Consider the following 15787-nt stretch of genomic DNA (forward strand, 5'->3'; position numbering starts at 1 on the left):
CCCGGCCCCCAAGAAGCTGAGTTACGACCACACGCCACTGAAGTTAGCCATAGGGACGTTGCCTGGGCGCCGAGTAGCAATGGGGAATGGCCACTCTGGTATACACTCTATCACGACCATCCGTCATCCTGGATCCATGCGGATCCATGTGAAATTGCAACTTCCCTGTCGTCATTTTGACAGGAAGTCACAAACCAAACCACCAACTCCCAGAAGAACAGTCTCTGTTCGAAATATCGGCGGCTTCTGTCCTGAGGCAACTCCCTTCCTACACCAATTCCCAAGTTCGGCAACTAGGGGGGTATGTAAACTGAAAATAGAAAGGATGTTGCTAGCGATTCAAATTTCTTGCGAGTTCAGTAGCGTTATCATCTTGCATCAAGTGCTTCCGATTTTGGTTGATTCTTAAATAGCTCATTCGCAAGATCACGAGCCTACAGACATCGCGAGAGTACAACTTAAAACACACACACACAAACACACACACATAAATGGGATAAAACACATAAAACAGCAGTGTACTATATAAATGCCGTTTCTTGCATTTCGCTCCACAAACACAAGCTCACGTCCGTTGCTTTCCTTTATCATGGAAACGCACCGCTACAGCGCGTCGAGACTATGGTTCGGAATCCCCAGCCGTTTTTACAATCCCGGGATTTCGGGATTTCGAAATGTGGATCCCGAGATCCCGGGACGGGATCGGAATTTTTTCGCAACTATACTCAGGATGTCGTATAGGACTCTATCCACTTGCACAACCATGCTATCACAAATTGCGATATAGTTCGCGTCTTCTGTCATCCCCACGAAACATTCTAGTGAGAGAAAAAAAATCGCAAAAAAGAACTGCTCACCGGGCAAAACTTGCGTATTACATTGAGCATTCGCACCGTGCCGGAATGTCGACTTTGCAATGAAATGCGTCTCTTCTTGTCGTCTGCTATGGAATATCTTCTGGCTGCGCCTCAGTATATTTCCCGCAGTTAGTAGTGCACGAGAAGGTCATACTTATGACGTCCAGCAATTCTATTTCGGTAGCCGCTAAAATCAATGCCGTATTTCGCATTATCCGCTGGAGTATTCCGGGGAATGCCGCTTGTGTGAATATGTGGAATGGTGCGTTTTGCTCTTCTTGCCTTTTATTCATTCACAGTGACTGTTGTGTTCTATTCTGCTAGCCAAGTCTATAGTTTTGTGAAAAGGCTGTCTCCATTTTCTCTTTTTACTTTCATATATATATATATATATATAGGTTAAAGATGTTGATATATCGGACGGCTTCGAAGTTGAAGAAAAGTAAAATAATAAGACGTGGACGACAGATTACAGGAAAGTTAACACAGACTAGTTTATTTAGTGGGCAATCTAACACAAATATTATAATATACTATGAAACGTTTAAAAGAACGGTCGACGTTTCGGCAGTAGCACTGTCTTCGTCAGGAACCTATTTAAGTTCGTTTTTACACATCTGACTACTGATGACAATTTGGTTACAGCGAACGCTTGCTCGAGGATTTAGAGATGAAGAGGAGCAGCGACACAAGATACAAGACGGCATGCTTCGATTCGCCTTATAGCTCGATGGACGCTATTAGTAAAAAATTACCTGGTGACATCACCGACCCGATACAGTTCTGCAGGGACGTCATGCCAACTAAAGACAAGTCATACGTCCACCTTTGCGAGGTAAGTAATGTTTTTCCATGAACAAGAGGCTCTTGCATACTGCATGCGCCTAAGTGAGGAAAATAAAAGAAGACAGCCATATCGGAATCATTTTGCCAAAATAAGACACCCCCTGCCTAGAACGTCTACAAGCCAAACTATACCAAAACCGCATCTGATAGATGTAAATATAAGTAACTCTAACGTGCCGGAACGAAAAAAAAAACACAACTTTATTACGGGATGATGACTGGGGAGTTACATCGCCGGTGGCGATACTCTGCCCAATTGCTGGTGGTGACGCGGGGAATGAAATAATGATCCCCCTTACAATAAGGATCGAAGTCCTGTGGTGTCCAGAAAGGTGAAGAGAGCCTTAAGAGCAGAGCGTTTGTGTGCTGGATGCGGCCAGGGACCAAGCAATTTTGTGTGAGAGAGGGGGCGGGACTCTAGCTCGTTGAGGGATGCGGAGAATACGGTTCCGGAAGGTTGGTAGTGTGGGCAATGGAGTAGAATGCGCTCTAGATCTTCAACAGCACCGCAGTGGCTGCAGTGGGGAGAGCCAACTTGCCTCAAGCGGTAGCGCCACTGTGCTGTAAAGGCCACGTCGAGGCACATTCGATTAACTAATGCGGCATCATGACGAGAGCTATGTGCAGGCATGCGGAAAGCGAGCGCTGGATCAACTCTGCTCAGCATGACGGGAGGTAGAATGTCAGCGGTCCGTTTGGGGGTAGCCAGAGGAGCCACGAGGCGTCGAAGTACGGACCGACGATCTCCAATCAGCAGTGCAATACGCGTCCGTTTCCGAGACGAGACAGCTGCTTCGGCGGCGCTGTCAGCCTGTTCATTGCCTTCGACACCGCAATGGGCTGGAACCCATTGGAGAACGAGCCTGTGCCCTGCTTCGTAGACAAGTTTGTAAGCCGTTAACACATCCATAACCAATGGTGCGGAGAAGCCTCGTGTGCCAGAATTCAATTGCTTGCAGCGCAGGTGTTGAATCAGTGAAGACCACCGAATTCTGTGGGGTGAAGTGAACGATGTGCTGCAGAAAGAAAAGTACGGCAGAGAGTTCAGCAGCTGTGGATGACGCCCGATGCCAAAGGCGACGTCCTTGAACTACGCTTTCGGATGGGATGACGAATGCCGCCGCGGACTTGCCGACTTTCGAGATGCACCATCGGTTTATGCGGCGGCAGAGGTAGAAAACTTCGCGTCTACGAGAGCATAGAAATGGGCTCGAAAGACTTGAGGGGGAACCTGATCTCTGCGGTCCAGGAGGTCAGGAAGACGTGCGAAGGTCGGTGGCGCAGGCAGAGACCAAGGGACGTTCGGCGGTGTGACGTCCTTAGGTGCGAAGCCAGTGAGAGCCTGGCCTGTCCTCTGCGCTACGCGATGGAAATCACTTTCTGGACGGTAGCGAATTTTCCTGAGGAGTGGGTGACGGGGCACGTGCGCTCGCCAACGTAGGAAGTGTCGAGCCGTTTCGCGCTCACGGAGGACCTCCACCGGGAGTTCACCAGCTTCAGCTAGTACTTGCCGTGTTTCAGCCATTCTTGGAAGTCCAAGGCAGCGACAAAGACTTCGGGCGAACAGGGTCCGAAGGGTATTTAACGATGTTGTAGAAACCCTGTGCAAGACTGGAAGGCTGTAAGGCACAGTCACCCTCACCAAGGCCGCATGAACGGCTAGAAGTGAGCGTTGATCACAGCCCCAACCTAAGCCAGAAAGATGCTGAATGGCAGGAAGCCATCGCTGCACTTTGGTTTCAGGGTGCCTAATGTGGCGAGCCCAGCGCACGTTCGAGTCCAGGACCACACCAAGGAACTGATGGGAACGCACAGGCTCTAGCTTCATCGGACCCACCCAAAGAGGGAAATTACTCATAGCCTTGTGAGTGAAAGGGAGCTCGACGCACTTTTCGGGCGAGAGGACCATTCCAAGTCGCGCAAGGTAGACATGGACATTGTTTAAGGCTTGTTTCAAACGGCGCTGAATGGCAAACGGCAAACCGCGGAATGGCAAACGGCACTTCCTTCTTCAGAAGTGCAATCGAACCTAGTGATTTCGTGCGTCGCTCTTACCTTCCGTGGTGCCGTGCAAACGTGCATTCTTAACAGGAAATGGGAAATAAGATCAAACCTATCGATAGCAGACAAGACCAGGGCACGTTAGGTAGCTGCTCTCTCATTCCTTCTCCAGCGCTCCGAGCTTCACGGTCCTGGAGCAGCTATTAAACCGCACTCGAACGACTGAACAAGGCCCCCACAGCCTTCCATAAAACCCATATAGAATAGAACCGAAATCAAGAACTCGATCAGCGCATGAGATAGGTACAACAAAAAGAAAAACAAAAAAATCCCTCGACGATTACGATAGTTGGCAATGCAAAATTTGAGCGCAGCTGTTGAGGTTGCGTTATACATCATTGTTTCTGTTTTCAGCACATAGTCTTTCTTCTGGTAGCACTCCTATCCTAGTTCGTGACGTCGCTGTGAATCGTTGTCAAATCGTCGCCCATGCTGGTAAGATACAGACCGGTTATGTCTGTCATGCGACTGTGTGCCACGTATACCAAATTTTGCGGATGACTCTTGCCATAGGAGTACAAGACTTTGTCATACGGGCTATTCTGCACGGTTCACCACGGATCCAGTTGCAAGGTTGGAACCAAGCTTACCGAACTGCAATCAGAAGCGTTTGAGCTTCCCAAGCGTGCCCTCCTTGTTCCCTTTCCTGCTCGCGTCCTCTTCATTTTTGATGTACGCTCCCCGGCTGCTTTGCTCCTCACGCCCTCCTGTACTTTAATCATTCGCTTCGCTCGTCGTTACCTCTGCCGATTACAACGCCACCGGCGCCCAGAGCAAGAACCTGCGCCTAAGAGCTGCGCTCCAAAAAGCAAAACACAAAAACCGGTTCACCCACATGCCAAGACCACCACCAGACGCTACACATCTTCCACCTCGAGTTCCAACTTTATTTAAGAAGACTGTCTCTTGTACAAACGCTACAGATGGCTGACTTATACAAAGGCCCGGTATCTGTAAGGTGTATACTATAAACCGAGAAGTATCCCACCAGGCGGCCCATGGTACAAGCACTGGGTATCGCAAACAAACATGCCGCGGTTTAACGTCTAGGAACAATGCGAGGCAAATGTATTTGACTCCCTTGCCTATTTGTGCGATGTAGTGACTTCAGCAATTGCGTCTGAAGCGGACCAAACCTTTCGAAAAGCTATGATGTGGTTGGGAAGTGGTTGTCGCGGTCCAGGACCCAGCACAGCCTTCGGGAGCGTCAACTGCGCACGAACGATTTTGCGCTACCTGCACCACGGTGCCTTGTCGTTCGCACTCGTAATCTGTGTGTCAGCTTGTTCACATGTTGCTGTGTTCAAAGAAAACTGGAACACCCAGTCGTACATGGGCGGGACGTGTACCACCTGAAGCTCGGAATATAAAAACAGGTTGATCCGTACAGTGGAGAACTGCCCGATTTTATGACACAGAGGGCAGCATGACTCTAAGGACAACCGAAAGAAGGTGCCGGTGTGGGAGGACCTTCTAGCAAGGAAAGTGTCTCGCTAAGCGAAGGAATTGCAACCTTGCTGCTCCGAGAAGAGGCGCTGCCTAACCTAGCCGACAGTACTTGTGAGAGGGCGTGTTGTCCGCTAGAACGCCATGCATTCTGTACCAGGACCAGGAGACTCCTTTTACTTTAACACTCTTTAAAAAACCTCTTGGTACATTACTGTGCCCATAACTCGGTACATTGCTGGGTACACAGTTTGTGTGTGTGGGAGTGGGGGGGCGACTGACGTCACTAAGCTCTTTGTGCTCTAGCACTAGGGTAAGCGGTGCAAGGCTCTCCGTCGCCGTTCGCTGTTTTTAATCTATTTTTTCGCATTAAGCTGAGTGTGTTCGGGGGGGGGGGGCAGTGAAAAAAAAGGAACATGCTCCATGGTTGCCTTAACTGTTTACGCTTCGCATTACTCAGTCGGTTGTCGGTTGTCTCTCTCTGCGTTTTCTTCTGCGAAGGGTGTAGTTTCTTCGCAACTTCGCACGGACTTTGTTACGAGTACGAGGTGCTAAAAATGTGTACTTTACTCGAGTAGTACTGGGAGCAGTATGCCCCACAGAATCCGCTGCGTTGACTGCATTAACGCGGTAACGTAATCCGAGTAGGTTTACCCGTAACGTGTGTCAGCCTATATTTGTGTGACGCCCTGCTGCACGTGCCGCAGGATAAGAATGTTGGGTTAAGGATATTGTGTATTCTATCCCCCTGGCTTGTTGCTTTCGTTACAGACGGCAGACTGGGTGACGTTTAACTTCTAGGCTCTTGAAACACAAAACAACGGTGTGCTGGAACAGTGGCGTCACTAGGGTACGTGTCACCCAGTTCGGTAGTACTTTCCGCCACCCCGATTAATGGATTCACTGATGTTGCAGCATTTTCGGAGGGTATGCTACCTTTGGATAAGCTGTCATTCAGCTCCTTTGTTGTTAGCTTGACCTTCGTGCGCTGGCAGACGGTCCGGCAAAGGTGACTGTGTATGAGCTTTGGTACCGGACTTGTATTTAAGGGTGGCCATCATAAGCTCTCTGCTAAATGTCTACGTAACCTCCTGCTATTATTCTGAATGTGGAGGTCATAAAGACTTCTTGAAGTTTTCTTCGGGTATGGGAGGGACCAATGATAAAATACGCTGTCGAGTGATCCGCAGAAAAAAAAAGAAAAAAAAAGAAAAAAGAAAAAAAAGAAAGGGTTGGGATGGTGAAACTTCCAACTGCCTGGTGAATACACAATGACGTAAGTGGTATTAGTGTTCTTCAAGACATCCTTCTATACGGATCATACTGGAATGTAGACCAGCGATGGTAGCTCTGCTCGATCTGCCCGATCGACGTAGTTTCTTGGTTGCACTTTTTTATTTGTCGGATGGTTTGCAAATGCTGTGTATCACCTAATTGCGCCTATCGGTGATGAGCATGCTGATTGCGTCATTCCTTGCTGGTCAGGGTGCTCGAGCACTCTTTGAAAGCCTGCTGGTTGCTGGAGTCAACTTGGGTGGACTAGAACACAATGAAATTTATGGCCTGTGACAGCCTTACATTACAGCTTGAACACACAGCACTCACAGACAGAGCCGGCTTTTCAAAAGGAATAATAATGTTGCCATATAAGTGGGATGTGGGGCTGTTCATTGTTTGGGAATATTTGAGGGTGATCATACAGAAGTGAAGACAGACAGAGAGCATCTGAAAACAGGATCCCTCAAGTTGTTGCTGATTTCAGCCGCTGTGACTCTTTCGTTTTGTCTGTGGCCAGGCTCAGGCTTCTTCGAATTCATGTAATTTCGCAGCCAACTTCTCAAAGAAACTGCGTAGTTTTACATACAACCGCGGACTATAGGGCTCAGAAGCCCCATATCTGCAATTCACAAGTTCATATTGAATGCAAGCCATAGTACAAGACGTGCGGACACTTACCTGAAACTTCAGTCCTTTGGTGCTATCCTCTTTGTTGTAGTCGAACGAAGTAGATGCCGCGTACCTTTTCAGCGACTTTTCGAGTCCAAGTCGGCCGTCAGGTGAACGACTTCCCAACATTCTGATGCAAAATGCTTAAAGTACACACGACCGTTGCCCTGATAAGTTCAAAGCGTTCAACCACTGGTTTCGCACCACCCAATCACGCACAAAATCAACTGATAGCTTGGTACGAAACATCTTTGTTGTTAGCGTGCCAAATCGTACGGCGAGATATGTACGGGCGACTAGGGAGCCAACATATGTGGCTTTCTATGGGCAACTCTCGATTGCGCTTTCAGCCTGACGATTGCTGGCGACTGCGAACAGCCAAAGCGAAGGCTTACCACGACGTCATTGGTATGAGTGGACGATCGGACAGAAACCAAAAAATATATTTCTCCGTAAATACGGGGTATTTGGCCAAACTATTTTGGAGGTACATTCAGTGGGCACCAACCTTTGTGCCTGATCGCTTTTGTTGTGATCCGTGACAGTGAACTTTGCCCGGAGCTTACCGTTAAGACGTTTCCTTTCTTTCATCACTCCTCTAGTATGTCTGCTTATACGAGGGGTGTTCAAGTCAAACCGGGACTTTCTGTCTCCTAAGTGTACAAATGGCTCGCACTACTTCATTTTCGGGATTTTCACACGCGACAGGCCTCCGCGTTCATCACGTGGTGGTCCAAAGTTTGTGCAAAACAGGAGACACGTGCTGGACAAGATGGCCGACAACGAGGTGAGCGCGCGCACGGAACAGCGAATTGTTATGAAGTTTCTCGTGAATGAAGGCGTAAAGTCATATGAAATTCACAGAAGACGTCAGGCTCAGTATGGCCACGGTACACTTAGCCGCAGCAAAGCGTTTGAGTGGTGCAAGCGGTTCCGGGACGGCCGTACATCAGTGCAGGACGATCCCGGCCGGGGCAGCTCAGAGCACAGTGACTTCCTGAGAACCCTCAAGGACCTACGGATAACACGTCTGAACTGGCTCGAAAGACGGACCTTTCTGTGGGAACGTTGAACACTATCATTCATGAACACCTCCAGTTCCGGGAAGCAGGGCCTCATCACCAAAGAAGCCCTCCTCCTACAGGACAATGCACGCCCGCATACCGCGCATCTCACGGCACGCACCTTACAGGAACTTGGCTGGGAGTTGCTGCCACATCCCCCTTACAGTCCAGACCTCGCCCCCAGCGATTTCCATCTCTTCGGGCCACTGAAGGCGTTCCTTGGGGGGCCGCCACTCCAGCCACGACCACGAGGTCAAGAATGCTGTCCGACCATGGCTGCTACTCGCCGGTAAGGATTTCTACGCTGCTGGCATCCAAGCCTTCGTGAAACGCTGGGACAAGTGCATTAGTGCAGCTGGAGATTACGTTGAAAAATAAAATAATTTCTCGCCTGTAAGTTCATTTTACTTTTGCGAAAAATGAAAAGTCCCGGTTTGACTTGAACACCCCTCCGTAGTTCCAATGGTTTAAAATCACTCATCACAATGATGTGGCCAGCACAACGTTTATACAGGATAAGGCGAAAGTGGAAATGAGCCACGCTGCTCATGAAAATTATACGCAAGGCATGAAATCATGCTTACACTTTGCATTTGGTAGCAGTTCTCACGCAGGCTCTTTTTGCACAGGACTGGTTTTCGAACAATGACTGGAAAAGGGACGACTGCGTGACGCGTTGCTGCTACGGAAGTGGCATGAGACTGTACCAGCAAATTCCATACAGATCCCTGGACGGGTTCAAATGCTTTAAAAGCAAGAAGGTGAGGTCAACGTCATTTATTTCCCGCCTTCGGTTCCGACAAAAAGAGGGAAAGGAGAATAATTTTCGATTGACTGATTCATAGGCGACGTCCAACTCAACTACAAGTAGAAGGCTTCTACACGTGCGATAGGTTCCTTCTCAAGCTAATACACAACATACAGCACTCACCTGCTTTCATACTGTCTTCTGTTGCCTTCCAGTCGAGTAGTTCCAAGAGGAGCTGTAGCCGCTCACTTCCAGCGTTTTTGCTGTGCAACACAAACGAGTTACGAAAATTTGCCGATTGTCACAACATTTTCGGGGTTGAAGCCGCGGCGCTCATATTTAAACAAATGGTATTTTATGCAGTCCCATTCCGTACATAGCTATGCGATAATAACAATATTAAGGGTCATTAGTATTTTTAGTTGCTACTAGAGAGCGGATTTCCAGGCATATGCGTACAGGTGCGCACTTTAAATGTTCTAAGCACGAATCAGGTCAGAGGGGACCTGTTAGTAGTCTAATGTTTGTGTGCTTGATTTTTGCCTTTTTGGCGATTAGTGCCTTTTTTTTTTTAAGTAGTGCCTAAAATAGCCATAAGTCCTAAACGAGTACTGTACCTGCTGCTGCGTGTTTATTTCATAGCTTTTGCAAACAAAAAAAAGTCATAACAGCCGATGCCACATTTCGCCGTGCTAAACCACAGAGTGCAAGCCCCCGCCCCCTCCCCGTGACAGGAAGTGGATCCATTTTCGCCTGTATTCCTTGCACCCAGTGCAACACTTCCCTTGCAGCTACAACTGTGGTGGGGAGAACGAAACAGTGTCGCACAGTGTGTAACTAAGTTACAGGAAGAGTAACTTAGACTGAAATGTATTTCAGTAGTAGTTAGTTACTCGTGAGTTACGTCACAGTTACTTCCGGTTATTCATGTTCAAGGTGATCACATATAAAACTTTGGAGCACAGTGTATCAAACATAGTATTTGTTGAAAACAAACATCTTAAACAACCCACTCACTCGCTCAGAGGTCAAGCTCATAATACTGATAAATTTGTTCTAGAGAGCTGGACACTTCAAGCTCTCGCACTTCGCTTACAGAAGCCCAATTACTTGTACTTAGCTACTTTACAGCTCTAGCAGTCGCGTAACCAGACCTCCAAAGTAGGGCGGTTGGGTACAAAAATCCATTCCTCCCTTCCCCTCCACGCCACTGATCTTGGTTACGTCCACACACTCGTACTTGTGCATACAGCGAGATGGGCGTCATATAGGGTGCCATGATTGGTGAGGCCGTAAGATCAGGGTCAGAGCAGATTGCAGGCGGTGTTGTGTGGTATCACGTGGCAAAGCGGACCTCAAGCATTCGGCTTCTAAAGTCGAAAAAGAATTGGGGAGGTGTCGTTCAGTAGAAGCACAATGCACAGGACCTCCTGCGGTTCGACAGAAAACATAGATGGGCGCAGTCTCGACTGGCCGGTTCGTAAGGGCCGCACAATGCCAACGATCTGCTACGGCTACACAGAAAACAGAGGCGGGCGCAGTCTCGACTGCTGGTTCGTAAGGGCCGGCTGGTGCAGCGAAACGGGGTTCATTTGGTGGTCTTAAAGAGACTATCGCATCCGTGGCGGTTGATTCCGAAACTACAGTGCCATTTTACTCGTCTTTCATAGCCGAGAATGACGCCGAAAATCCGATGCGGATTGGTGGAGTTGTTCCTGTGCAATTTGATGTAATGCATGACGAGAGTATATGAGGGACGTTGACAGCATCCCGGAATCCCCTTTCTGCAAACGTCACTTGGACAAGGCCAATTAGGGAGCGCCTTTTGACGCGTACAACGCCAATCAGGGAGCGGTAGAGAGACCTTGGCGTCCGACCGCCGGGCAGGAGTAGTCGATCGCGTCCGCAGTTTGCAAGGAGGTCTGGGATTCGCTCGCGGAATGCTGTTCCTGGTTGGAGTCGTACGGGCTTGCTCATCTGGGAGCGTAACACCGTGTTCTACGGAACATGCTCATATCAGCACCAACACAGGTAAGCGAAAGTCGACGTACTTACTGAGGTCTGTTTCAGTCAGAACGTTGCAGAGCGAATGCGAAGCAGACGACCTCAAAGACAATCACCTGCGCTGCGCTCCCATTCGTGTTGCCGGTTTACGTCCTTCTGGCGAATCTTTAAAATTAGTTTATTTAATAAGTACGCTGTTTTCGAAAGAGGAACTTGGCCCTGTAGAGTGTGAACCCATGCCAAACATTACCGTATCGGTCTCATACACACCGTCTGGATGCGATAGTACCTTTAACGAAACGCGCTTCATGGGAACGTTGCATATGAGAGATCCCAGTCAACAGAGGGAGGTGACCGCTGCAGAGTGCGTCGGTTCCGGTCTGCAAAGACAACCGTCATATTATGGAACATGACGCAGGCGTGAGATCCAAGCGCAGCGAGAGGCGCATCGCCTATATGAACGTCAGAGACCCATCGTTAAAGACCTCGAGGTGTACTCGCGCATACAGGGCGCTAATTGGTGAACCCGTGAGTCACAGTGTGTCCTGCCCCAAAGATCGTGCTACGTGTTGATGTCCCCACACAGAACATTGGGAAGGAGAGGTTGGCAAGGATACCTTCAAGATGGTGCACACTATATGTAGACGCAGGCGGCAGGTACAGCGAGACGACGGTGACGTTCATGGAGGCGAGACGCACAGTGCAGCGAACGTACTCGCCCGTACCAACAGGATACAACGGTTGGCTGATCACAGGCAGATCGGAAAGGACAAAGTGTGGTACCATACTGCACGCTTCATCAGGCCGGGAGACGAAGATTGTGTAACCGGACAGATGGAAGGCGGCGTACACCAGCTTTTGGACACACATATGATGTAAAATTTATGCCGCCACACGAACTTACGGAAGTCAGGGCGTTAAATGGCAGATGCCTCGCGTTCCATTGAAATATAGACGTCGAGGGAACACGGGGCTGCTGCGCAGCAGGGTCCGCTGTTGGTTGACAGAGCATGCGGGAGAAGCCATACGTAAAGGAGGTCTGTTAATGTCTGTGCAGATAAGGACAACTGCAGCTGCAAAAAAACACCCAACAGCTTGCAGAGTGGTAGACGGAGGAAGCAGTGAGGAAGAAGCGAGATGAGTCGGTAGACAGGAGAAAATAGGGTGTCGGCGGGGGGGGGGGGGGTGAAATCGTGGCAAAGAATTAGATCCCTATTAAAAGCTACGACTGTGCCTCCGAGAACCGACCACAGTTCACTTGGTAACAGAAGTCCCATCTTCCGAGAAAGGGCCTTTCATGCTGGGGACCAGGTCCACATTCAGAAGAGCAGCGCACGAATATTCAAAGACAGCACTGGACGAACCAGACATGAGTGCCTTGACTGAGGCACCAGCCGGCGACGCGGAGGGCTTCCGCTTAGAGGAACGCTCGTGGTAATCCACGGTATCCGCGCAGGTAAGAGAGTCATGGTCAGCAGGCGCACCTTGGACGTCAGAATGGGACGTAGAGACTGCAGCGTTCAGGACAGCATCAGAGACACGAGCTGCCAAGTCCAGACGACCAGGTTCACTGGGAAGTCCCGCAGGCATGCCGGGGTCACAAACACCCCGGATATCCATGTCAGGATCCTCCACAGCAGGGGCAGCTGTCACAACAGCAGCATAGGTCCGGGTGGAGCGAGCAGCCTCATTATCGAAGAGCCTGCAGATAGGGCGCTGAGGAGTGCGGCTGTCACGGCGAATATTAGCCAAACCCTTACACCGAATGCACTGTTTGGGTCTGTCCTTGCACGACACCAACACTTAGCAGCCTCTAATGAACATAAGATGCGGGATATCCGCTGCGATCTCTTCAAACGAAGCTTGACACAGTGAAGGAGGGAGCCGACATGGCCAAGCTCTTGATCTGACCAGGTGACTTTACTGGCTTCCTCCACGTTGCAGTAGTTGGAAAAGGCAATGCGGATATCCTACTCGGTGCCGATGGAAGGTACCCCGTTCAGTCGCAGAATAAGGACGGGTTCCGATGCTTCGAGTACCAGGCATGCGTTTCCCTTGACAGTCACCGGCATGTTGAACATGAAGTTGGAATTCGCCGCGGCGGCCTTAAATTGTGGGAGCCACACATGGCTATGTTGGAATTAACCAAGGTCTGCGATGTCAGTAAACTAGAGGAGTAGACGAAGCGCGACCTTGAAGTCCGCTACGGTGTACGGCCTAGCGGTCACGTCACCGTGCAATACAGTGCACAGGCTTAAGTCCAGAGCCGGGGGTAAAACGTGGCAGAAAGATTCACATCGCAGTAGGGAGAATATTAGAGCAGGGTACAGAGACAGAGCATTTGGTAAACTGGCCTTGGCCGATTAGAATTTCGGAGGTCGGAGATAGAGGGCCGTCATGAACGCGAACGTCTTCCTGAAGGTCTTGGATTTTAAACATGTGGATTCCTAACTCTCCCATATTGAGAGCCTCCAGCCTTACTGTCACTTCTCTTTACACTTTTCCTCTATTACAGGTATGCTACGCTGGGCAATGTGTGGAGCCCGGCACGGACGTCAATACGGTTTGGTAGAATAAATATTTGTCCGGAGCTCTGCGTGCCTTTGTGTACTCCGAATCACATTCGGCGGAGAGAGGAACTGCTGGGGAGCGAACGTTACACGAAAGAGTCAGCAGACCCTACCTAGATTAGCATAAAACTAGATTAGCAGAACGAACGGGACTTTTCAAAGAAAGCAACCGGATGGCTCCGTAACACTGCAGAGCAGAAGGGTTCGTAAACAGCAATTGACGGCGACCATTCTAGACAAGAATGATCTGGAGTGACATGTACTACGCTAATAGTATGTACATCCATTCATTTGGAAATCGTACAATGGTTAGAAATGTCCAGAAACTGAGTGTAAACGAGACTTCCGTGTAGTAGTCTACACTTCACTTCACCAGGATGCAGCAGTATAGAGGGAACTGCAATGGCATAGGGCAAATCGGACAAACCATGTATCAAACGTGAACAGTCAAATTCTAAGTATGTATGCATATACATATATATATATTTGTAAGTGTTCAAACGTCGCCATGCCAGTACTGGACAGCTGTTTCGGCCCTCTTGGGCCACCGTCAGCAGTACGCGGGCAGGCAACGTTTGAGCGGATGGTGTCAGAAGGTCACGTAGCACGTGATTCCTCCCGTCAGGGTGTGCTAACTCACCACTGAAAGCCCAGTGCAAAGCCAGTGAAGCATGCTAGGGAAAAAATTAGCCGGAGCTCTTTTGCTGCACGTATAGCATATATTTGTAAGTGCTCAAACGTCGCCATGCCTGTGCTAGACGAATGTTTCTGCATGACTGCGGGACATCGTCAGCAGTACGCAGGGAGGCAACGTTTAATTAAGCGGATGGCGTCAGAAGGATGGCGTTATGGTTTACTACAGAGATGAAGTCGCTCGACATACACTCGTTCAAGTTAAGTTACTTCGTAAAAAATGCAGCAGTTACGGAAAGGAGCTGGAAGTTATCAAGTTAATTTGTAAAAGTAACGAATTACTTTCAAGTTACAGTTCACGTAACGTGCACACTTTTGTTGTCGACCTTCGTATAATTATTTCCGACATTGCTGGTTGCAGTGAATAGTGCAGGACGTTTTATAATTATACTTATATTCGATACCATGAACGAAACTGTGGCTTTGTGTGCTTGCTTACGTTATCGTAAGATTTGAATGCCCCGATAAAGCACATGCACAACATGGATCGCAAAGCAGGTTTCGGAATTAGTATATCAGCATACTACGTGGAACCTCGCCACATATGGCATTTTTTCGAGCTCCACAGTGCCCTGCACCTTTCGAAATGCACTGCTCGCCGTTATGATGAAAGCTCTGTCACCCAAGCCTCCGAATACAAGGACAAAACGTAAGGACAAGGACACCTTCGGTACATTTAAGAAAGATAGAAATATAATATAGAAATTCAGTTAGTTAATTTAGAAATTTAATATAGAAATTGAAGAAATATAAACCACATGAATTCACTTTTGTGTAAAGCGAAGAGAGCCTATTTCAATTTTCGATAACTGAATGCCAAAAACCCTAAGGCTATATGGAAAAACATTAAATGTATATCCGGTACAGGCGAAGAGAAGGAAGGATGGGCTCCTTGCACATAGAAAATGAACATATGTCAGGTAAACGGCTAGGTGAGAGCTTTAACTATTTCCTTACGCATTTACTAAACATACCTTTCACACAAAGTGAAATAACATTACAATCCCGTGTTAAGTGCCTCACTACTTCTTGTGCCCACGGAAACAGAGGAAGTTGTCTCTGTGTTTAGCTCTGTCAACAATACCAAAAGCGTCGATTGCGATTTCATTCATATTAGACCAATTTAATTTACTATATTCATTTTATTCCCTTATCTCGGACATATATTTAGCCTAGCATTATCAACAGGCGTGTTTCCTGAACAAATGCAAATTGGAAAGGTATCGGTAATATTTAAGGGTGGCGACATAACCAATATGGCTAATTACACACCAGTGTCGGTGTTGCCGGTCTTCTCGAAAGGGCTAGAAAAGGTTATTCACAAAAGGTTACATTGATTCATAGAAAAACACAACCTTATCTCGAATTGACAACTTGGATTTAGGAAGTCCGCAGAGCTGGCCCTTTTTGAATGTGAAGGAGATAATTAAAAAAAGAAAATTGAGGAAAAAAGATATTGTATTAGGGGTGTCTATAGACTTTTCTAAAGCATTCGACAGAATTGATCACAAAATATTTTTGGATAAGTTACTTAAGTAAGGCATTCGGGGT

At 48.3% G+C, this 15787-nt stretch overlaps 1 protein-coding gene across 2 annotated transcripts in view; it reads left to right on the forward strand.

Annotated features, from left to right (window-relative positions):
* Nucleotides 1–13563, forward strand: part of LOC135372514 (venom metalloproteinase antarease-like TtrivMP_A) — a 107439-nt gene extending 93876 nt beyond the window's left edge. For both annotated transcript variants that reach the window (XM_064606119.1, XM_064606120.1), the window contains 3 exons: nt 1503–1692; nt 8851–8982; nt 13489–13563. In XM_064606119.1, the coding sequence (XP_064462189.1) occupies nt 1503–1692; nt 8851–8982; nt 13489–13545 (379 nt within the window). In that variant the 3' untranslated portion in view covers nt 13546–13563. The remainder of the gene's footprint in view (nt 1–1502; nt 1693–8850; nt 8983–13488) is intronic.
* Nucleotides 13564–15787: the final 2224 nt, after the last annotated feature.

The sequence above is a fragment of the Ornithodoros turicata genome, unplaced genomic scaffold (assembly GCF_037126465.1).
Source record: "Ornithodoros turicata isolate Travis unplaced genomic scaffold, ASM3712646v1 Chromosome15, whole genome shotgun sequence".
Taxonomy (NCBI): Eukaryota; Metazoa; Arthropoda; class Arachnida; order Ixodida; family Argasidae; genus Ornithodoros; species Ornithodoros turicata.